Source organism: Delphinapterus leucas, chromosome 1 (genome assembly GCF_059928025.1).
Source record: "Delphinapterus leucas isolate spDelLeu-1000000601 "Yukka" chromosome 1, BTC_Dleu_Yukka2, whole genome shotgun sequence".
Taxonomy (NCBI): Eukaryota; Metazoa; Chordata; class Mammalia; order Artiodactyla; family Monodontidae; genus Delphinapterus; species Delphinapterus leucas.
The window spans coordinates 101,309,501-101,333,942 of record NC_143129.1 but is presented as its reverse complement, the minus strand read 5'-3'; the positions used below and the strand labels follow the sequence as shown (position 1 = coordinate 101,333,942).

The 24,442-nt window shown below is 41.9% G+C and overlaps 1 protein-coding gene across 9 annotated transcripts in view; it reads left to right on the top strand.

The window, feature by feature from the left end:
* The window catches only part of S1PR1 (sphingosine-1-phosphate receptor 1), a 42,094-nt gene extending 18,215 nt beyond the window's left edge, over positions 1–23,879 (top strand). For 5 of the 9 annotated variants that reach the window (XR_016394668.1, XR_016394669.1, XR_016394672.1 and 2 more), the window contains 4 exons: positions 15,323–16,738; positions 19,050–19,139; positions 20,035–20,169; positions 23,499–23,879. Coding sequence is in view for 1 of the 9 variants with exons in the window: in XM_089918951.1 (XP_089775077.1) it covers positions 1,447–1,472 (26 nt within the window). In the remaining 8 variants the exon portion in view is untranslated. Of the gene's footprint in view, positions 1–1,446; positions 3,750–15,322; positions 16,739–19,049; positions 19,140–20,034; positions 20,174–23,498 lie in introns of those variants that run through there. The other 4 variants (XR_016394654.1, XR_016394656.1, XR_016394657.1 and 1 more) reach the window with 4 other exon arrangements.
* The last annotated feature ends 563 nt before the right edge of the window (positions 23,880–24,442 follow it).

The window sequence follows — 24,442 nt, the reverse complement described above, 5'->3', positions numbered from 1 at the left end:
CTATTTTTTGAATGACAGGAGCAAAACATTACTCTTTGTCTTGTTCTCTTTCTATAATAAATTCTAACCTTCCTTCCGGGCACATCACTACCTCAGGCAGACCAGTGCAAAGATTTCTACTCAGGACAACAAAAAAGAGAAAAGCACTTCAAACATGTAAGAATTTACTTCTGTTACAGAATGATGGCTCTTGCCATCAAGGAACTCACTGTTTATTTAGCTTTGTGGTCCAGGTGACTGGCCTGCACCCAGATGTTGGTGGTCCTGGGAAGGTGGCTTACTGTCCATTGATTCGGAGTCGGTGGCAGATTACATGATTTCACGTCACACTTCTCCTCCACCCAGTGGAGTCTCCCTTCTTCTTGCTCTTCAGTACCCTCTTCTTGTTTTCAGTTTTCTCTCCTTGATTGCACACTTGTGCTTTGCTCCTACACGGAACTCAATCCAGGAATGTGGGTGCACAGAAAGTCACACCGCTTCTCTCGTCCGTACGTCCGCACTGACAGCCCCTTTGCTCCAGCTCTTCTTCCAGATCTTTCTCTCTTGTCCTTCTATATATGTGAACATTGATTTCTTAATGTGCTGATAATCATTGCTATACTTTATCGAGTACATTTTACGTAGTAGAGATGAGAAAGGTCCTTTTATTTGGCTGTCTCATTTAATCCTGAGAACGCCCATTGTGTGCAGGAGGAAAGAGAGGCTCAGAGAAGTTAAAACATTTTTGCCCAACACTACTGAACCATCCTTTCCCTAGTTCTCCATTTTATCCAAAACTACCTTCCAGGAAGATTTCAAATAACCCCTGCATTTTGAAAGCTTCGTCAATTTTGGCAGATTTGCTTCCTCTGTTCTTATAGAGATGTGTTTATATCTCTTTTATAGCACATATTACAGTCTGCCTTGTATGATAGTTAATTATATGAATTTCTCCTCTACTGTATTATAAATCTTTGAAGGCAAGGATTAGCTTTTACTGATACATTCCTTGCTCCCAGAACCTAATAATACAGTAGCATCGAACATAATGGACACTTTAAAAAATGTCAAATATCTTGCAGTTTGTTGAAAAAGTATTTAATAAGTTATTCATTCATTTGTTAAAAATTATTTAGTCTACTGTGTCAATTACCATTAAACAAATGACAAATAAATGATAAATAAAATTAGAAATTATCTCTGTCCTTGAAGAGACTTCATTTATTGGGTAAGGCAGAGTATCAAATAATCAACTGAATAATTTGAAATTTTAATAAGTAAGAAAAAAGACTACAGAACCAATAATTAGCAGAGCTAGGACCTGAACCCAGATTTCAATGGCCTCAAAGCCCATTCCACTAAGGCACACTGCTCTGAAAAAATATTTAGATTTTTGGGTGAAGATTTTATATAAACTGAATTATCCTACACTAACTCTGAATATGGAACTTTAAAATTATCTTATAGGGCTTCCTTGGTGGCACAGTTGTTGAAAATCTGCCTGCCAATGCAGGGGACACGGGTTCGAGCCCTGGTCTGGGAGGATCCCACATGCCGCGGAGCAACTAGGCCCGTGAGCCACAATTACTGAGCCTGCACGTCTGGAGCCTGTGTTCTGCAACAAGAGACGCCGCAATAGTGAGAGGCCCGCACACCGCGATGAAGAGTGGCCCCCACTTGCCGCAACTAGAGAAAGCCCTCGCACAGAAACGAAGACCCAACACAGCCATAAATTAATTAATTTAATTTAAAAAAATTATCTTATAATAACTATCTAAAAATCATTATAGCTGGTCCTCCATATCCATGGGATCTGCATCCAACCCACATTCAGTCAACCACAGATGGAAAATATTTGAAAAAAAAATTCCAGAAAGTTCCAAAAACCAAAACTTGAATTTGCTACACACCGGTGACTATTTATTTACAAAGCATTTACCTTGTATGTACAACTACATAGCATTTACATTGCATTTGGTACTATAAGTTATCCAGAGATGATTTAAAGTATGCTGGAGGATGTGGATTGGTTATATGCAAATACTACACCATTTTCTATAAGGGACCTGAGCATCGGTAGATTTTGGCATCTGTGGATTTGGGGCCTGGAACCAATCCCCCGTGGATACCGAGGGGCAACTGTACTTTGAAGGGAAGAATGGGGAACTCCTTTTCAGAGATGATTAATCCTTGATGCAATTCTGTTAGAAGTGCTGACTAACGGTCTGATGACTGCTTATTTTGATCTTGGTGTTGGTAAAGAGGGCAGTACAAGTCAGGAAATGAAAAGAAACACAGATTTCGGACGCTCAAAATTGCTAACAGTGGAGGTCTTCCTATTATTTTGGTTCCAGCTTTTTTTTTTCCTGGGCTAATTTAACCACTTTCTCTTCCATTCTTCCGTTTTGTCCTTGAAGGCCAAATTGTTTTTCCCTTTTCTGTTTAGGTTATTATTAATTTTAAAAATCATATTTAATTTCTCATTTTTTAGCATCTTTTACCACCCACTCTTATCTTCTTCCCTTTCTTTATATTTTCCTTCTTATTCTCTTGTTTTACTTCTTGTATCCTCGCTCACATGCTCTGCCCCATTGTTACTGAAAATCAAATATACTGGAATCCTAATCTCTAAAATCCTGGCCATCACAGGTAAGGCCCTTTGAAGTTTGCTTTCAGCCTCTGTTCATGGATGGTCAACTCACTCACCAATTACAACTGTGCTATTGCAGCATTTGGAGGTGGCGTGTGGAGCCCTGCCTGTATACTTTTTTATTCTGTGAGGTTTTGCTAAAAATAATGGGTGGCTAGATAAAAAAAAAAAACCTGATTGGGCATTCACTCTAGAAAAAAGTGAGTGGGTGTGTGTATGAGTGTGTCTTTGGGAATGAGAAGGAAGATTAATTCTACCTAAAAATGTATAGCTATTTGCTATGAGTTACTTCTCAGCATCCTCTTGAATCGCGGTGGACTTTAGTATCAGATCAAAATGATGATTCAGGGTGCTTAAGTGACTGACATTTTAAGGATTAGGGAAGGGAGAGGGATAAAAGAAGGAGAACTTTCAAAAAGACTATACAAACTAAAACTAAAGCATGTTTAAATCTCTTTCCTCTGCTGTTGCCGTTCCCTTTTCTCTCCGATTTCCTTGATTGGCTTGTCCTTAAGGGAAACGGGGAGGATTCCTATTGGGCTCCCCTTCTCAGAACAAAGAAAGATCTCCAGGTTCCTGTTTCAGAGGAAGGGGGTAGGGGTGCAGATCCTTTATGGCCTGGAAGAAGTCAAGGCTATTTCCTCAAGTTTCTCTGTTATTTTGAGATGCATGATTCTTTGTCTGAAGCTGCTGTGACCTTTCAGGAAACTTCACTACTGGTGATATCAGAGGCACTTGGAAGAAATAACTGGTTATTGATGGGCATAAGGTGTTAGTAAAGACCAACTTCAATGTGTAATATTTATTAATTGTTAAATTTTAAGAAGTTTTAAGAAAATTTTAAGAGGGGAAGCTGGGAAGAAAATTTTAAGAGAGAATAGCATTGACATATATACACAACCAAATGTAAAATGGTTGGCTAGTGGGAAGCAGCCGCATAGCACAGGGAGATCAGCCAAATGCTTTGTGATGACCTAGAGGGGTGGGTTAGGGAGGGTGGGAGGGGATATGGGGATATATGTATGCATATGGCTGATTCACTTTGTTTGTTGTACAACAGAAACTAACACAACATTGTAAAGCAATTATACTCCAATAAAGATATTAAAAAAATAATAAAGGCAGCAGAGAAAAAAAACAAATGATTTTTAAAGGAAAAAAAAAGAAAACTTTAAGAAATGATTTGTGTGAACAGGGGTATTGTCGAATCACATAACATCTGTATCCATGAGTTTTATTTTTGTACATGTCATTTAATCCAAGGGTCCCTGCAGAATAACATGTGCATTTAGAGCCATCGACAATGTCCAGCCTGAGGTGACAGACAATGGTGCATATATGCGGATGAGACTCTTTACTTGTTTTTTTTAACTGAAGTATAGTTGATGTACAATATAAGTTACAGGTGTACAGTATAGTAAATCACAATTTTTAAAGGTTATCCTCTTAACACCCTGAGCAGAGAAGTGGTATGTTCAGGGGGATCTGCTTTTGGCCCCTTCGCCAAATCCTCTGCTTTACTTTCTTTGGGAGCGATGCCATAACATCCTGCCAGAATTGACAGGGGGAGAAATGCAGTCAATATGCTGATCTTCACAAAGAAGCAGTCACCAATCCACCTGGAATAGGGCGTGCGTTCTGCATCACGTTTCTAGTTGTGACCAGGCCTAACTTTAAAATTTAGCCTTCTTTACCAGGCCCAGGCCTGTCCTTAACCAGAAAACGGGCTTTTGGATTGAAGTGGAGGAACACTAATTGACTGATAGGGGTAAACAGATCCAGACAAGCCCAGGGGAATTAGTGATGAGAAACAAACAGGGATGCATAGCAGATACAAGGGAGGAAATTAAAACAACAACAACAACAACAATTTAGCCTCTCAGTGTGCTTTCTTATACTTTTTCTTTTTAATTCTAATTAGGGTCTTATTCAAAGGACTTAAGGGGCAAGGAGCAGCTTCCCAAAAGAAAAGTTTAGACTTATAAAAAGAGCATTCTTTTCCTATAGGTCAAATAAGCATAATCAGTTCAGGAAAATACTCCCTGGAAACTATGAAAACATAACATCATATTAGGAAGATCAGCCAATAAGGTGGTCAGAGAGCCTATTGGACCAATCAGGAAACGTGATTCTAATGGCTCTCTGGGCCCTTCCTTTCTAGCAGGGATTACAAACACTCCCTCTCTTTAAAATGCTCTCTTTAAAATGTCACCTTCAGGGACGTGTTGCCAGCCCTTTCAGTTGTAATCCCCAAAGGAAAAAGGGAGGTTTAATAAGAACTGTGGGATGCCAATATTCAGATAAATTTCAACTTCCAGAGAGAAATACAACCAAGATTTCCAGCAATTTTAACAATATGCCTGTCATTATAAGCAGGCTTCACTGAATCATGTGGTTTTCAATATTTAGGAGGCAGACTAACTCTATAAGAAGAAACTAAATTTATAGAAAACAGAGACTAGAGGTAAAAAAAAAAAAAAAATCCCCCAAACCAAAACCTCTGTTATTTGGTTGCCGGGGTAACTTTTCCTGATTGGAATAAGACAGACATGTGATACAAAAACATAGCTGGTTCCTCTGAACACAGTTTTACCATATCTCCTTGTGCTTGAACTTTATGGGAGAGAAGGGACAAAGTTTTCTTTCCCATTGTACAGAGAGAGATGCAATGGAGGTAGAGTGGGAATAAGACAATTTCGAGTGAGGAAGAGGCACGGATTGCCCTCTTTCTGATAAATTGCAAGCCCGCCGTCAAGGGATGGAACGCTTCTGGCATTCAAGTAGTTAAGAGATTCTGAGGTCAAAGCCACAAACACCAGTGAAGGTATGCATAGGCTTTTCAAAACTCAGAAAGCTTCTTTGAGAGGAGAGCAGGGATTAGAATAAGCTAATGTTGCTTAACTCGTGAAATTGGTTGTTAGTAATTTACCAAGCCCAGGAGATACTCAGCTTCTAGAGGGCATTCCAAACTCAGCCCCATCAAAACAATGGCACGTGTTTAAAAGAACAAAGTCAGACCAGAGCAGAAGAAAGGAAAGAACTCCCAAACCTATGTCTGATACAATTATGAGTTGCAAGCAGAGAGAGGAGGAACCACAAAATTTGTATGTAAATGACAGGGTTTACCAGGGACCTGATACTGGCTCTAAAATGAACTTCTATTTTTTTTATTTACAAAAGTAATGCATATAGAAAAATTAATAACTACTGATAAAATTTTAAAATAAAAACATCACCTGTATTTTCAATACTCAGAGCTAAATTTATATTTGGATCATAATCACTTAATACATGCTAGCCATTTAAAAAAATAATATATATACTTCCATACATATCTATCTATTGACCTGCACTTTTAAAAATCCTCATTTATTGCTAAACAATGTATTAGGACTATTTTCCCATGTTTATAAACATATTTAATAGTTATGTTTTATATTCTTTGTCTTACCACAAATATCTGTATGCTTTACAACATAACAACATAGAATGTAGACCATCTTGGCTGTATCTGGAAACCAACAAACCTTATCTGTAAATGCAATGAAACCCCTCTAGTCAGGAAAGAGATTATAAAAACAACAGAGTCTCAAAGGGAAAAAGTATGTCAGAGATTGAATGTGCACACATTTATTTGAATATATGCAAAGATATGGACTAAAGAAACGAAGATCCAATTTGAGCCCAGACAAGAGAAAAGAGTCCCTCCCTTCCTTGCTACACAACCCCTCCCTCTTCTCCTTCCCCTCCCTCCCTTCTTTGTCGCTCCAGATGTGCTCTTGCTGGCTGGGGTCACTCCAGGATTTCCTGATTATAATGAGGAAACACAGCTGATCAAGCCAATGAGTTTAGATTGAGATCTATCACCTTTTGACCTTTAGCCCCACCCACCCTCTGTTTACCAGTCTGAGAGTTGGCACAGATGACTCTAAATGGAAGAAAAAAGAAAGAAGGCAAAAAAGCAAAGTGACATGTGCCAGCTTTGCAAGCCACACCTTGTTCTCTCTTCCTGTGTAATGATGAGAAGCAGAGCCTTGGGCCATTATATTGATAGTTTAGGGTAGGAACAGAGCTGCAGTGTACAAGCAGATTATTTACTTCTCAAAGCAATTATATCTCATTGAGAAAATACAAGACATCAGTTGGAACTTCTTTATTGTCTCACCACCGAATCGTTAATTCTGCTCATACCTTTCCCCATCTTCTTTTCTCCTGGTCCTGCTCTTACCAAAGGCCAGTCTCTCCAGTTCTGCCCTGGGACCCACTGCCTCTGCCCACTAGACTTCGATTCCATTTCTTCTCTTAACTCTTCTCCAGCATTTGTCCATCTCTTCCCCCAACTTGCAAACATACTTTCGTAGCTATCAAATGAAAAAGCAAGCACAAATTAAAAAGATGCAAAATCCTCTTTGAACTCTTGTCTCCTTCCAGCTACCATCCCCGCCTATGCTTATGTTCCCTTTTACAGTAAAACTCAAAAAAGTTTTGTTAACATGCTGACTCTCCTGCCTGAACTTCATTTTATCCTTCAACACACTCTAATCTGGCCTCTATCTCTACTAGCCACTAGAAGAGCTTTGGTCAAAGTTAACAATGACCTCCAGGCTGACAAGGCAATGGGCATGCTGTGTCTTATACTTGTCAGCCTCTCAGCATCATTCCATATGGTGAACCATTCCATCCTTCTTTCTTGATTTTAGTGACACTTTCTGTTTTATTTTTCTCTTTCTTTTTGTCTTATTTATTTATTTAAATTGAAGTATGGTTGATATTCAATGTTATGTTAGATTCAGGTGTACTAAAGAGTGATTTGACATTTGCATACGTTAGGAAATGCTCACCACAATAAGTCTAGTATCCATTTGTACCCACACAGAGTTACTACAATATTACTGACCATATTCCTTATGCTGTATATCACATCCCCGTGGCTTACTTATTTTATAACTGGAGGTTTGTACCTCTTAATTCCCTTCACCTATTTTGCACCCTCTACCCTATCCCTTGGGTTTTCTTTTACCATACTCACTGTCCTTTCTCCATCTCTGTCACCAGCTCTCTAGCTAGTTTTTAATAGTTGACTTAGGGCTAGGTTTTGAGACCTTTTTATTTTACTCTCTACATTTTCTCCTCAGTGAGCCCATCCATGGCCCAAATTATCATCTACATGCTGATTATGTCTATTATGGAGACTGTGGTTCACCACCCAGATATTCTCTTCAGGACTAAGGCACTCATTTCCCCAGCTGAACTGTTGGCAGCTCACAGTTTATCCCCTCCTTGAGTATTGTCCTCGGCCCCAGATTAAACCCTTTCCCCCAGGACAGCCTGCATCCAATGCTGGTTGAAGCAAGGATAAAAAGGCCATCCGTTCGGGACAACTCTGAAGGGTCATGCCAGTTCCAGAGCTCCTTGTAGAATTGGCAGTGGTCTCTGTTACAACTCCATCACACTTCAGCTTCTCCTCCTGCCCAGTCATGCTTCCCCTACTTCCATACAGATATGGTTTCCAAGAGCATCTCTGTGGTAGACACTGTGATGCACCACCCAAATGCCCATTCAGGAATGGAGGACTTAATTACTACGACTTCTGGGAATGCACTGGCAAACATATAAGTCCTCTTCGGGGCAGCTCACATCCAATGACTAATCAACATAGGGACAAAAAGGCTTGACGCTCTCATCCCAGCTTGGGATGGCACTGAAGGGTCATCCTAATTAAGAAGCCCCCTAGGGAAGCGGAAAGGGAATATCTCAACATTGCAAGGAACACGGAGTCTGAGTTGATATCCAGACATCCAGTGTCATCCTGGTCCTTCCCATTAGAGTAGAGGTTTATAAGGGCAGGGAAAAAAAAACCAAATTCTTGGCTAAGTTCCAGTGACAGGGGATACACTAGGTCCCCAGACCTACCTGGTGATCATTTCTCAAACTCCTAAGTGCATAACTAGAATTGACATATTTGCAGTTAGAGGATCCCCCGTACTGGATCATTGGCCTGCAGGGAAAGAAATATCAGAGTGAAGAAGACCAAGCGGAAATCTCTGAAACTGCCCTAGCCCTCCCCAGCCAAGATAGCAAACAACAGAAAATTGCATCCTGGGAGTAGGGGGATAGTAGAGATTCATGCTACCATTAAAGACCTAAAGGAGGGCTTCCCTGGTGGCGCAGTGGTTGAGAGTCCGCCTGCCGATGCAGGGGACACGGGTTCGTGCCCTGGTCCGGGAGGATCCCACATGCCGCGGAGCGGCTGGGCCTGTGAGCCATGGCCGCTGAGCCTGCGTGTCCGGAGCCTGTGCTCCGCAACAGGAGAGGCCACAACAGTGAGAGGCCTGCATACTGCAAAAAAGAAAGACCCAAAGGATGCAAGGGTGATAGTCACTACTCACTATCATATCTTCATTTAAGTCACCTGCAAAAACTGGATGGTTTTGGAGGGTGACTTGTAGAAAACTACACGCTCAAACAAGTGATATCCCTGGTTGCAGCTACTGGGCTGGATGAGGTTTTATTGCTAGATAAATATGACAAAATAGGTTAATAAGACCTTAGGTACATGGTCTATGGTAATTAATTTAGGAAATGTGCTTTTTAAAATTCCAATTAGAAAGAGGATCAGAAACAGTTTTTACTCATGTGACATAAATAATATTCAGTTGCAGCTTTAACCCAGGACTATGTTGACTCTCTTCCTTCTGAAGTTATATAGTCTGAAGATATTTGCATCATCTTGAAATCCCACTGAAAGTGATATGGATTCATTCTGTCAATAATGTCATGCTGATTGAAGAGTATGCTAGAAGACTTCATAAGATACATGCAAGAGAAATATGTACTATGATGATTCAGAGACCTGACACTTTGGTGACATTTTTATGGATCCAGTGATCAGGAGAGAGCTGGGCTATCCCCTCCAAAGTAAAAGACACATCTTGCACCTACTACCACAGAGGAGGAAGCACAGTACCTTCTTTGGGTTCTGGGGACACAGTAGGCATGTTTGGTTTCTGGGAACAGTACATTATACACCTAGGGATACCCTTAGCTTTGTGTGGGGCCCAGAGCAGGAAAGAGCTCTGCAGTAGGTCAAAGCTATGGTGCAAGAAGCCCTGTCATTTAAACTAAATGGCTGATACCTAGCTACATTGGAAATGTCAGTTGTGGGGCTCACCAAATCATGAATTGGGGCCAACCCAGCAGCAGTCTGTCAAAATGGTTCATCTGCAATCACACCAGAGTATGACCAGAGGGCATGAGTACACGGCATGTCACTCTCTAGAGCTGCACAAGTGCTCTTCCTTCAGCTCACACCTATGGCCATATTAGGGATCTCTGATCTGCTGAGGGAGGATGAGAAAGCCTGAGCTTGGTTTGTCAACAATTGGTCTTGGTACATGTGTGCAAGCTAAAAATAAACAACAGTTGCGTTATTGCTACAATCAGGGTTGCCCTTGAAAGGTAGTGGGGAGGGAAAATTTTCCCAATGGAAAGAGCTGTTAGAGATACACCAAGTAATCCACATTGTATGAAAGAAGAAGTGGCACAGATAGCTTCAAGGATGAGCTCTGTCATATATTTAAAGTAGAAATAACAAAAATCTAACACAAACTTCTTTAAAATATAGTTTGATTAATAGATACAGTGAGGACTTCCCTGGTGGTGCAGTGATTAAGAATCTGCCTGCCAATGCAGGGGACACAGGTTCGAGCCCTGGTCCGGGAAGATCCCACATGCCTTGGAGCAACTAAGCCTGTGCGCCTCAACTACTGAGCCTGCGCTCTAGAGCCCACGAGCCACAACTACTGAGCCCGCATGCCACAACTACTGAAGCCCGCATGCCTAGAGCCCATGCTCTGCAACAAGAAAAGCCACCACTATAAGAAGCCCGCGCACCACAACGAAGACTAGCCCCCTCTCACAGCAACTAGAGAAAGCCCGCACGCAGCAACAAAGACCCAATGCAGCCAAAAATAAAATAAATTAAAAGAATAAAATAAAATAAAACATGTATTTGAGTTAAAAAAATAGATATAGCGAAATCCCAGTCAAAATCTAAATAGATGTTTTTTGTAAATTTAAAAATTCATATGGAAATGCACGTTGAATAACCAAAAGAAACTTGACAAAGAGAGAACAAATACATTATCTGATGTCAAAACTTATTATACAACTACAATAATAAACACACTGTGATATTGAAACCAGGCGGGGCCTTGTGGGGCTCCCAGGCACATGGAGGTCATTTTTTGCCGCACTCAGCCGCCCTCCCCATTCCTTGTAGGCAAGACTCCAGCCTCCATGACCTTCCCTGAATTCCAAAGGGAAGATTGTTTATCAGGGGAGGAGCAGTCAAGAAACCACCTGAAATTTACAAGCAGCTCATGCAGCTCAATAACAAAAAAACAAACAACCCAATCCAAAAAAGGACAGAAGACCTAAATAGACATTTCTCCAAAGAAGGTATACAGACTGCCAACAAACACATGAAAGAATGCTCAATATAATTAATCATTAGAGAAATGCAAATCAAAACTACAATGAGATATCATCTCATACCAGTCAGAATGGCCATCATCAAAAAATCTAGAAGCAATAAATGCTGGAGAGGGTGTGGAGAAAAGGGAACACTCTTGCATTGCTGGTGGTGAATTGGTACAGCCCCTATGGAGGTTCCTTAAAAAAATACAAATAGAACTACCATATGACCCAGCAATCCCACTACTGGGCATATACCCTGAGAAAACCATAATTCAAAAAGAGTCATGTACCAAATGTTCATTGCAGCTCTATTTACAACAGCCAGGAGATGGAAACAACCTAAGTGTCCATCATCGGATGAATGGATAAAGAAGATGTGGCACATATATACAATGGAATATTACTCAACCATAAAAAGAAACGAAATTGAGCTATTTGTAATGAGGTGGATGGACCTAGAGTCTGTCATACAGAGTAAAGTAAGTCAGAAAGAGAAAGACAAATACTGTATGCTAAAACATATATATGGAATTTAAGAAAAAAAATGTCCTGAAGAGCCTAGGGGTAAGACAGGAATAAAGACACAGACCTACTAGAGAATGGACTTGAGGATATGGGGAGGGGGAAGGGTAAGCTGTGACAAAGCGAGAGAGTGGCATGGACATATATACACTACCAAACGTAAAATAGATAGCTAGTGGGAAGTAGCCACATAGCACAGGGAGATCAGCTCGCTGCTTTGTGACCACCTAGAGGGGTGGGATAGGGAGGGTGGGAGGAAAGGAGCTGCAAGAGGGAAGAGATATGGGAACATATGTATATGTATAACTGATTCACTTTGTTATAAATCAGAAACTAGCACACCATTGTAAAGCAATTATACTCCAATAAAGATGTAAAAAACTAAAGATTTTAAAACAAAACAACAACAACAAAAAAAGCATACAGTATCAATAAATACAGTACAGTACTCTAAATGTAAAAAAAAAAGAAACCACCTGAGGCAAGATTAAAGGGACCAGAGAATCTCAACAAGATTAGGATACTGACCATGTGAGATGAGATTAAAGGAGTACAGACCCTGCACACACCTTAATCTTGTCAGAGACCCCACCCTTGAACCACTGCTATAAAACCCTTCATCACCATCCTCTGGGGTTGGGACAATTAGTTTTCCGAAGCAGGAGCATGCTGTGTCCCCCTTTGCCCGGCAAAGCAATAAAGCTATTTTTTCTACTTTACCCAAAACTCTGTCTCTGAGATTATATTCTGTACCAGTGCAGAGCCTTTGACATCAATATCAACATAAGTATAGAAAAACAGATCAGTGGAGTAGAAAAGAGTTCAGAAATACTCCTACACATATATGTTTACTAGAATTTCAAAAAAAAAAAAAGCACCAAGGCAATTTTAATGGGAAAGGGAAAGTCTTTTCAACAACCATGAGAGAAAAACTAAACGTGTGGGGTTGGAAGGGGATGAACTTGTTCTCTATCTCACACCACACAGAAACATTAATTCAGGGTGAATCAAAGACCTAAAATGTAAAACTAATCAAATCAAAGACCTAAATGTAAAACTAAAAGTATAATGCTTCCAGAAGTACATAATAAGCATAGTAAGCTTTGTGACTTTGGGGCAGGCAAATATTTGGGCAAAAAGCACTAAACATAAAAGGGAAAACCTCTGTTCATTAAAATACATAAGGAGCTCAACTTCACTAGTCACCAGGTAGATGCAAACTAAAACCACAAAGAAATATCATTTCACATCCAACAGAGTAGCTAAAAAATAATGACAATACCAAATGTTGAAGATGACATGGAGCAACTGGAACTCTTATACATTTGCAGTAAGGGTGCAAAATGTTACAATCATTTTGGAAAACTCTTTGCCAGTTTCTCATAAAATTAAACATACATCTACCCTATGACTTAACAAAGTTAATCCTAGATATTTATCCAGAAGAAATAAAAACTTATATCCACGAAAAGATTGTGTAAGAAGGTTTATAGCAATCTTATATATAATATCTGAAAAAGGAGAATCCACACAAATGTTCAGCAACAAGGGAATGGATAAACAAATTCTGACTCATGGAATAGAGGGTGATGCATGAAACACTAATCAGCAATGAAAAGGAAGAAACCACTGTCTCAACCCTGAAACAACACGATGAATTAAATGAATGAATGAATGAAAAGAACACGATGAATTAAATGAATGAATGAAAACAACACGATGAATTAAATGAATGAATGAAGTAAATTAAAAGAGGGTTATGTTGAGTGACAGAAACCAGATATAAAGAGTAAATACTCTATGATTCTATTTGTATGAAGCTCTAAAACAGGCTTAAGTAGTAAATTTGTAATAGAAACTGGATAAATACTTGCCTCTGAAGGAAGTGAGATGGGGTTGGAATCGACGTACAGGACCAGGAGGGAACTTTCTGGGATTATGAAAATGTTTTGCACGGTGTTAACATGGGAATATACAATTGTCAAAACTCATCTAACTGAACATAAAGGACCTGTATATTTTATTGTATTTAATTTATATATATATGTATATATATATATATATATAAGTATTAGCTACTGATGCATGCAACAACATGAAAGAATCTCAAAAGCATGTTCAGCAAAAGAAGCCAGATACCAAAAAGTACATTTTGCATGAATTTACTCATATGACGTTTTACCATGTGCAAAACTAATTTATGATGATAGCAATCAAAACAGTAGCTGCTTATGGAGGGTGAGGCTTGGCTGGAAGAGATTTTCAGGGGTGATGGAAAATTTCTATGTCTTGGTTGTGGTGTTGGTGACGTGGTATAAACATTTATCAGAAATCATCAAATTGTATACTTATGATGCATGTTTTTTTTTAAGATTTTTTTTTTTGATGTGGACCATTTTTAAAGTCTTTACTGAATTGGTTACAGTATTGCTTCTGTTTTATGTTTTGGTGTTTTGGCCACGAGGCATGTGGGATCTTAGCTCCCCGACCAGGGATTGAACCCATACCCCCTGCATTGGAAGGTGAAGTCTTAGCCACTGGACTGCCAAGGAAGTCCCACATGCATTTTAATATGTGTAAATTTTCACTAAATATAAGAATTTTATTTGCATCCATCCAAACTGACAAAAATGATCTGTTTTTGGCAAGGATGTAGGTAAATGAGCAATCACATACTTTCCTACAGGAAATGGAAGAGGTATTAGGCTTTTGAACAAGCAATCTGTCACCTGTATCTATTAGAAAATAACACTATGTCGTCTAGTCTAGTGAAACCACTCCTAGGAATCTATCTCACAGAGATGAAAGCATCAGAATGTAAGGACATTTGAATAGTAATGCTTACTGAGGCAGTGTTAATAATAGCAAAGGGGTTGCAAACAAATGAATGTCCATCAATTAGGGAATAGCTGAATGAATTATGGTGCATCTGCCTCCATGGACCATGATATAGTCATTAAAACGGTGAATTAGACTTGTACCAGTTATCTTGAAGGGATTTCTACAAGTTAGTGTTGGTTGAGAAAAACATGCATATAATGTGATTTAATTTTTGCAAGACAAAGAGAAAAGCATGCCATATTGATGTATATGTCCATAAATCTAATGTGTACCTCTTTAGGCTGGTATGGTAGGAAGCTCAACTGCTCACATGAGTTACCTTAGGCAGGACAAGTTACTAATATGAGTGGAGGAGGAGAAAGAAGAAAGAGTCAAGAAGAAAGCAAAAGGACTTCATTAAAAGAAAAGCATGCTTTTGCTATTGCATCTCTGCCTTTATTTGAAGATTTATTTGTATTGATATATGAGTAATGACATCTATTAATCTTTGTTTATTCATTTACTTAACATATATTACTATATAGCAAGCACTATATTATGTGCTTTCAAATAATAACCAATTTAATCCTAAGAATAACACTCTGAGGCAGGTATTGTTAGTTTCTGCATTTTAAAGATAAAGAAGCTGAGGCGCGGAGGTTGCCCACATAGCTAGTAAGGTCAGGTCAGGAATTGAACACAGGCCTCCTGGTTTCAGAGTCTATGCTTCTAACTACCACACTGTGCTTCCTCTCTTTTTAATAAAAAGCAAATCGACTATCACTCTACTGCTTGACAATCTCCAATAGCTTGCCATGGCATTTAGGAGACAATTCTAATTCTCTTTTTGTTTGTTTGTTTGTTGTTTTGCAGTACGCGGGCCTCTCACTGTCGTGGCCTCTCCCGTTGCAGAGTACAGGCTCCGGATGCGCAGGCTCAGTGGCTATGGCTCACGGGCCCAGCCTCTCCGCTGCATGTGGGATCTTCCCGGACCGGGGCACGAACCCGTGTCTGCTGCATCGGCAGGCGGACTCTCAACCACTGCGCCACCAGGGAAGCCCTCTAATTCTTTTGATGGCCTTTAAGAACCTTTGTGATCTGGTCCCTGCCAAATTCTCCATAGACACCCAGCACACTAACCCCCGTCTCTTCTTTGATAGGCTGTTCCGGTCATGCTCTTCCCTCACGTCTTCCTCAGGTCACCTCTGGCTGGCTCTGACACACCCTTCAGATCTCAGTGTATTGTCCCTTCCTTGAGGGGTCTTCTCTGACCACCAATATATGAGGTCTCCTCTACACTTCTCTCCCATATAATTCCATTCATCTTTCTTATTGCCTCTTTCTAATAACAGGTTATTTTTGTTGATTATTTGCTTACAGTAAGCTCCACGGGGGCCTCCACTGTACCTCCACATAGCGCAGTGCTTGGTTAACAGTGGGTCCTCAGACGCATTTGTTAAATAAATAAAAAAATAAATGAAAGGCATTCATTTATTTATGCTGAAAGATAAGCATGAGCTTGATTCTAGAATCACATAGACCAGGGTTTGACTTAAACCTCTGATTTTAGGAGACTTGTGAACCTTCATCTGTGTAAAGGAGATGGTAATAGTATCTGCCTCAGAGAATTGTGAGGATTAAAAGAGATAACCTATCTACCAGGCACATTGTAAACCCTCAAGGCATCAGAGCTGTCATTGTTACCATGATCATTGTCATCACGCTCAGGCAGCATCACAGGTCATTCTCCGGCCTGTGGGTTAACAGCCCTTGGGTTACATTCTATCCCTGTTTTAACAGCTCAGGTTGGCAGTGAGGGAAAGCCTGGGGGGAGACCTTCTAGCTGAGCCTGCGGGTGGGCCAGGCACACAGAGTCAGGCCCACAATCGTGCTCAAAGCCAGCAGCACTTCCCGTAGAGCCTCTTCCCCTTTAGCCCTTGCTTGTCTCAGCCTTTCTCCCAGTCTCTTCCCTTCCCTTGTGCGGCTCTTCATATTGGCCGAATTTAGCCAGTCCTTTGTTTAGTTCCCTTTCTGCCACTGGAAAGCATCTTTGGGAGTTTAAGGGATTCTGTCTCCTCAGTGAAGAGGCTATACTTAGCAGAGACAGGTATTTGATGTTGTGTTGAGATAGGTTAACCAGACTTCTAAGGAAACTAACTCATAGTGGCTTAATCATAGCACAGGGCTGATACCCTCTTGTTTTCTCTTCTTGGGTCACAGGAAACCCTGACTACTCCACCCTTCCCAGCGGTTATCGGCAGCAAACACAGATGTGGATTAATATGTAGGGTAAGTACAGAAGACAGATGGAAAAGAAGATGCAAGTAGGGGTTAAAATTTCTTCATCAGTGGAAAAGCATTGGAAATGGAAAATAAGAGAGGAAGAGTAGGAAGCCTTGGTTGCTTTATGTTTATTCAAAGTGAGAGGGCAGAAGCTATTGCTTCTCTAGGGATCAGATGGAGAAAACTTCCTGGAAAATTACCGAATTATCTAGGCTTATGTCTGCCAACTCCTAAATGACTTCCTGCTTCCAGCCCTCCTGAACTAACTTGTAGTTAACTGAGCATTTTTTCTTGAGTGTGTAATACTGTTCTCTCTTCCTGGAATGGCTTTATTCCCTGTTTCCCTAATGGCCTCAAGTACTCCTACCCTTTGTAACTGTTCCATCACTAACTTCAGTCCCGAGCACAGTGCCTGACACACTTACTATAGGCATCTCGTAAATGCTTGTTGAATGAATAATGGATATTCAGAAGCTTCTTGATGCATACAGAGATTGTAAACAGGTGAAAAATGTAAATGTTGGCTGCATACAAAGGCTGTCCTACAATGGGGTTGAGTCTTGAGACTTAATTATCCCGAAAGGTGATATAAGCCAAGAAAGGAAATATGTCAAAGTAAAGGTTAGACACAGTCTTGGAGCATAGTTGCATCCTGGGTGACAGAAGGGAGCTTGAGCTGGCAGAAGCTTGGGCGGGGAGTGGGGGTGGTGGTGGTGGCAGTGACTGGAGGTTGTGCCCTGCCCAAAAGTCTGGCAGAGGGTAAGAAGGTGGGGCTGACATTCAGCCCCCTCTCAACTAGCCAAGAGGTCAAGCTGTGTACCATGGAGAGGGGCTGTGACAGCTCTGAGGATGGGACACCTTGTTCTAAATGACCTCTTGGAGGAGTGAGTTTTTGTGATTTGCACAAAGTCCCCAGCTAGCATTGGCCCTGGAAGGGCCACATTTTGATACTTTTAATGCTGATGTTGTAAAGAAACCCTTGCTCTTTTCTACATAAGTGTCACCACTAGAAACAGCACTGAACCACAGACTCTCCTGGGGTAACAACATTTTTTTCTCTCTCTCTCTCTCTCTCTGTTATTGATGTACAGAAGCCTACTTGGTGAGTAAAGGAAAAGGGGAAGATTTTTCCATAATGAGCTACATAGCTATGCTCCACAAATCCCTTTCTCTCTCATCCTTCCATGATGGTTAAGTGTTAAAAACATCACCTGAAGAAGTTCTTGGGCTCTCATTGGAGATATTTAAAAGGAGCACAGATTGTCATCTTTTCTGAGATGGTTTCAGTGAGCCTAGGCTTGACTTTAAAGGGATATACTGACCACTTCATATCTCTTACAACCCTGTATTATTATCTGATTCTAGGATTTCAAATTTACATGTACTGAACATTCATATATGCAATCAGCTTTGATTATTCTGGGACAGAGTATGCATATTGACAGGGTTAGTGGCCCATTCACAATCACTTTTTTTTTTTTTTTTTTTTTGCGGTACGCGGGCCTCTCACTGTAGTGGCCTCTCCCTTTGTGGAGCACAGGCTCTGGACGCGCAGGCTCAGGGGCCATGGCTCACGGGCCCAGCCGCTCCACCGCATGTGGGATCTTCCCGGAGCGGGTCACGAACCCGTGTCCCCTGCATCGGCAGGCTAGACTCTCAACCACTGCGCCACCAGGGAAGCCCCACAATCACTTTTGATTTCAAGTTCTTATTAAGATAATCACAGACTCTGCTTAATTAATCCCTTCTTTGAAATTATTACTATTGGTGTTTATTCCTACATGGGAGTCAATGCAAGGATGCTTTTCTCATGCAAAGCAGTGTTTCCCCCCTACCCTTTCCTCTGAGTGTCATTTCAGGAAAAAGGAAGGCAAATAAGACCTTTATATATTAGTCTGAAGGGGATGCTGTTTATGAGAGGCAAATGATGCAGTGGAAAGAAGACAGTCTAAGTAGGTGTCATTCATTTACCAAATATTTATTGAGTGCAACTATTATAGTACTGGGTTAGGTGCCCTGGGTTCAAATCCTAGCTCAGTCACTTACTGACTATGTGACCTAGGGTGACTAAGTATCCAGTTTGCTCAGGACTGTCCAGGTTTTAGTGCTGGAAGTTCTGCACATCAGGAAACCTCTTAATCCTGGGTACTCTGGGGCAGTTGGTCCTCCTGACTAAGTCACTTGCACTTATCTGTAAAATAGGGAAGTTGATTCTTTTCTATATCATGACTTTGATGTGAGGGTCAAATGAGATAATGTGAAAGATCTTTGTGAGTTGTTAATTGCCATATAAACATAAGGTACTCTTTTACCTCAGGAAACAAGAAAAATCTCAAATAAACAATCTAACCCTACACCTAAAGCAACTAAGGAAAGAAGAACAAACAAAACCCAAAGTTAGTAGAAGGTAAGAAAACATAAAGCAGAAATAAATGAAATAGAGACAAACAATAGAAAAGTTCAATGAAACTGAAAGCTGGTTCTTTGAAAAGATAAACAATATTTATAAACCTTTAGCCAGACTCGTCAAGAAAAAAGGGGAGAGGGCTCAAATCAATAAAATTAGAAATAAAAGAGGAGAAGTGACAATGGACACCAGAGAAATACAAAGGATCATATGAGATTACTATAAGCATATTTTTTCATCCCAGGTACATGTAGTGATGGGCTTGGATCTAGAATTGGATTGTCGCACTGGAGGTGAGGCAGGTACTGAGGGGTGGGTGGAACCCCAGACTCATCAGGTACTGGGATAAGTTTCCATCTGACCACAAATTTGGTGCCCAAGGGGGATGGCAATACGACATCAGAGTTCCGCAGGCAAACGGTAAAGAAGTCCAAACCAAGTGGCAATGGGCTCTGGTTGTTTTCCAGTGCATCTATCTGCAAGTAGGTAGCAGGGCAATGGCCATAGGGCAGGGCGTTTGGGAATCTCTGTGGGCAGGGATTGGCCAGAGTGGTCCAGGTGGCCTAGTGGAGGGACCTGGGGTATTGGGTGGGTACCTACAACATGAATGGGAACAAACAGGCACCAAAGCAGAGCCCTGTTATCAGACCAAGACCCAAGGTTGGGGATGGACACAGGATAGCCAGGATGACTCATAGGCTGGGGCCATGGAATGTGGGACTGAGGCTGGAGTAGGAAGGAATATGGGATAGAAAAATGGACTTTACAACTCTGCTGGGGACAGAGCTCTTCAGGATTTTACTACCTTTTTACAGAGTTTGATATTCCAGACTAGCCAACCTACATACTTCGAACTCTGTCTTTATTCACACTATTCTTTTTTTTTTTTTTACAGCCTTCTCATCACCTTTGAGCATATTTTTTATGATATTCAACACATTTTCAACAAGTGCTTATCCTGTGCCAGATCTTGGGAATGGTTAACAAACGCCTGCTGTATGCTGTGTCATGGGAATCGTGTCCCTCTGAGGCCGGTATTATTCCCTCCGTTTTACTGACAGGGAAATGAGGTTCAGAGAGGTTAGCTAAATAGCATAAGTTTACACTGTACATCAGGACGTTGGCATTTGAACTCAGTTCTGCTTTACTCAAAGCCATGGTCAATTCCACTCTGGGATCTGGCCTCTCAGTTTGAGCCCTCAGAGACTCAATTCATGTACCATTCTTTCAGCATGTCATCCCTTCCACACCTTGGGTTGCTGGTTCTTCTTAGAATCATACCTTGTCTCCCTCCCTTTCCTAACCCACCATGACTACAAGCTTCTCACTGACCCAAATCACCATCGAGGGCTTCCCTGGTGGCGCAGTGGTTGAGAGTCCGCCTGCCGATGCAGGGGACATGGGTTCGTGCCCCGGTCCAGGAGGATCCCACATGCCGCGGAGCGGCTGGGCCCGTGAGCCATGGCCGCTGAGCCTGCGCGTCCGGAGCCTCTGCCCTGCAACGGGAGAGGCCGCAACAGTGAGAGGCCCGCATACTGCAAAAAAAAAAAAAAAATCACCATCGGTTCAGAAAGTAATTTGATTCAGTGCCGCTTACATCCCTGGTCTGCGAACTGCTTGTGACGGGTCCACAAAGATAAGGCACTTGGGCCAGAATGTAAATCAACGATGTCACTAGGCACACTTTTTAGTTCAACTGACACTTTCAAAATTTTTTCCTAAAGCAAGACTTTCTTGAAGTAAGAACTGCCTTGGGTTTACTTTCTGGCACTAGTTCCTTATCTCATAGCGGATCAGTAAAAACGGTGGGAAGATGGACGTTGATCCAGAAGTTGGCACTGGTCCAAGGACAACAGTTTGAATAACGCTGCTTAGGTTAACATCACGTCTCCTTTTCCCTCGCCGCTGTCAACTTTGGATTATTGCAACAGCGCCAGGTGGTCTCCTGTTGTTTCCAAATCTGTTTGTGACACTTGCCTACTTAAAACCCTTCAGTGGTTCCCACCGTCTCCTGATAAAGTCCGAACTTCACTCCAAAGGTTCTTTGTGACCTGCCTCGGAGTGCCCTCACCAGCTTTCTCTCTCTCTCTCCCTTGCTCCCTGGGCTCTTGCTTTACTGGATGGTCTGTAGTTCCCCAAGATGGGCCGTGTGCTTACCTCACAATTTTGTCAATGTTGCTCTGTCTGCCACTGTTGCCCTCCCTTCCCTTCTTTCCCCTGTCACCCAGGCACATGTGTGACAATAGCCACAAGGAACTTCAAAGAGAATGTGGGAATAGGGGTGGTATTGGAGAGATTTTGTTTCAACTTTAAGATTTGAATAGGTGGAGAGGGACAGGGAAGGCAGGCAATGCTGGGCATATGCAGGCTGGATTAAGGAGACATTCTAGAATGCTGTCGTCGCACAGAAGGTGATAATTGCCTGAGAGTTGGGCGAGGAAATTTAGGAAATGGAACAGAGATAGGGCCTCCAGAAAAACTAGATGCTCACTGTGGATACCTCACAGGAAGAGGGATTAGATTTTGTAAAGAGGTAATGCTACGTGGTAAACAAAGACAGTTCCTGCAGAGAAACTCCCCTGAGGTGCTGTGAAAGTGGCCAAACAGCTCAGAAGGAGGACTTCTCATCTTTGGCTGTCAAAGTACTCATAACTCTGAAAGGCCTTAAAGCAAGGAATGGCTACTGGCTGCCAGAGGAATGGTGATGGGCTTGGCCAGCTGGTAGAGGAAGCAGTTAAACTGTACACAGTCCCTCCTCCCACACACCCGGAACATGGCAGCTGTGGATGGAGGATTCAGGGGCTGAAGAGACCTGGCTTCTCTCCCTCACCCAGGGCACGCAGGGCAGGCAGGGCAGGCGAGGGCCACAGTTTCTCCCTGGCCTCTCTTAGCCTCTGATAAGCAAAACCTTCATTGGGAGGAGATCATTCCCCCTTTTCACTGACTCTGAGTGAAATGTGTGTCCTGTTTCCACTTCCAGGAGGCTAAGATTTATGAAAATCTGCAAATTGCTTCCTTTAAGAAAACGTTATATAAAAGGATTAGCTTCCTAGCAGGTGTTTTAGTCTGATGCTGGTTCTAGAAAGACATGAATAGGAGTTTGCCCATTTTATGTTATCCAAATGCTCCTTAAAGATTAACCGTATGCTAACACATATATATGGAATTTAAGAAAAAAAAATGTCATGAAGAACCTAGGGGTAAGACAGGAATAAAGACACAGACCTACTAGAGAATGGACTTGAGGATATGGGGAGGGGGAAGGGTGAGCTGTGACAAAGCGAGAGAGAGGCATGGACATATACACTACCAAACGTAAGGTAGATAGCTAGTGGGAAGCAGCCGCATAACACAGGGAGACCAGCTCGGTGCTTTGTGACCGTCTGGAGGGGTGGGATAGGGAGGGTGGGAGGGAGGGAGACGCAAGAGGGAAGAGATATGGGAACATATGTATATGTATAACTGATTCACTTTGTTATAAAGCAGAAACTAACACACCATTGTAAAGCAATTATACTCCAATAAAGATGTTAAAAAAAAAATCTTAAGCCCACACCATTAGGTTAAAAAAAAAAAAAGATTAACTCATTCATCCTCACTGCCTGCTTGGGAGGATTGTTATCCTTCTCCCTCAGCCCTGGAATCCAGACAAAGTGTGGTGTCCAGGGTCCTTGCCCGAGGCTACACAGTTGGTGGATGCAGAAATGAGGGCCCTGCTGGCCGGCTGGCAGGCAGGCTTCCTCTCTCAGGGAAGGAGATTCCTTGGGCCTCTGTCAAGGTAGCTGGCGCAGACTGAAGAGAGCTACTAGAAGCCCCGAGCTTCGGGAAGACAAAAAACCCAGCAAAACACACCAACTGTGGGTGCCACTCAGTGAGAATGTGTGATAACGCAGACAGCAGCTGGGTTGAAGCTTGCCTTCCAGAGCTCTGTGACAACCAGGAAACGGCAGTTCAATTAACAGTGCTAATAACATCATAAGGGAATGCTTAAGCAACTTGTAAATGAAATGCATAAATGGTTGCAAAGAGTTGCAATGATTTTTACACTGTTGCTTTATACCTCTACAGTGCTTTCCAATTCTGAAAGCACTCTCACATGTACAATGATTTTTTCATGATAGTTCTTTGAAGTAAGTAGGTAGATATTATGGGCTGAATTGCATTCCTTCACGAAATTTGTATGCTGCAACTCTAACTCCAGTACCTCAGAATGTGACAATATTTGGAGATAAGGGCTTTTCAAAAGGTGATTAAGTTAAGATGAGGCCGTTAGAGTGGGTCCTAAACCAGGGTGGGTTCTAATACAATCTGACTAGTGTTTATTTATTTATTTATCTATCTACTTATTTATTTATTTAGGTTGCGCTGGGTCTTCGTCGTGGTGCAGCTTCTCTTGTTGCGGTGGTGCCTGGACTCTAGAGAGTGCGCAGGCTTAGTGGCGGCATGTGGGATCTTAGCTCCCTGACCAGGGATCGAACTCGGGCACCCTGCACCGGGCATCTTAACTGCTGGACCACCAAGGAAGTCCATGACTAGTGTTCTTATAAGAGGAAATTTGGGCTCAGGAAGAGACATCAGGGGCTTGCACACAGAGGGAGAACCACGTGAGGATACAGGGAGCAGGTGATCATCTGCAAGCCAAGGAGAGATGCCTCAGAAGAACCCAAATCAGCTGTCACCTTGATCTTGGACTTCCAGCCTCCAGAACTGCGAGAAAATAAAATTCTATTGTTTAAGCCACTCAGTGTGTGGTATTTTGTCATGGCATCCTAGCAAATTAATAACGCTATACTCTTTTGAAACACCTTTAAACATATTAGAAGTACTTATTCTGAACCAGAAAATGCCTACATTAATCAGAAAACTTTCATATTGTCTTACTAATGACATTAGAAATGGCTCATGGGCTTCCCTGGCGGCGCAGTGGTTGAGAGTCCGCCTGCCGATGCAGGGGACACGGGTTTGTGCCCCGGTCCGGGAAGATCCCACGTGCCGCAGAGCGGCTGGGCCCGTGAGCCATGGCCGCTGAGCCTGCGCGTCCCGAGCCTGTGCTCCGCAATGGGAGAGGCCACAACAGTGAGAGGCCCGCGTACTGCAAAAAAAATAAAAAAATAAATAAAAAGAAAGGGCTCACACTTACTGAGCCTTCGCTGTGTGCCAGGCACTGTTGTAAATGTCTTACTTCATTTCATCTTCATAAAACCCCTCCAAAGAAATAAGTGGCAGGGGCCGGAGGGAGGAGCAGTTCTTCCTTACAGTAGAATTTCAGGTAATACATGTGGAAGGAATGAGAGATACAGAAG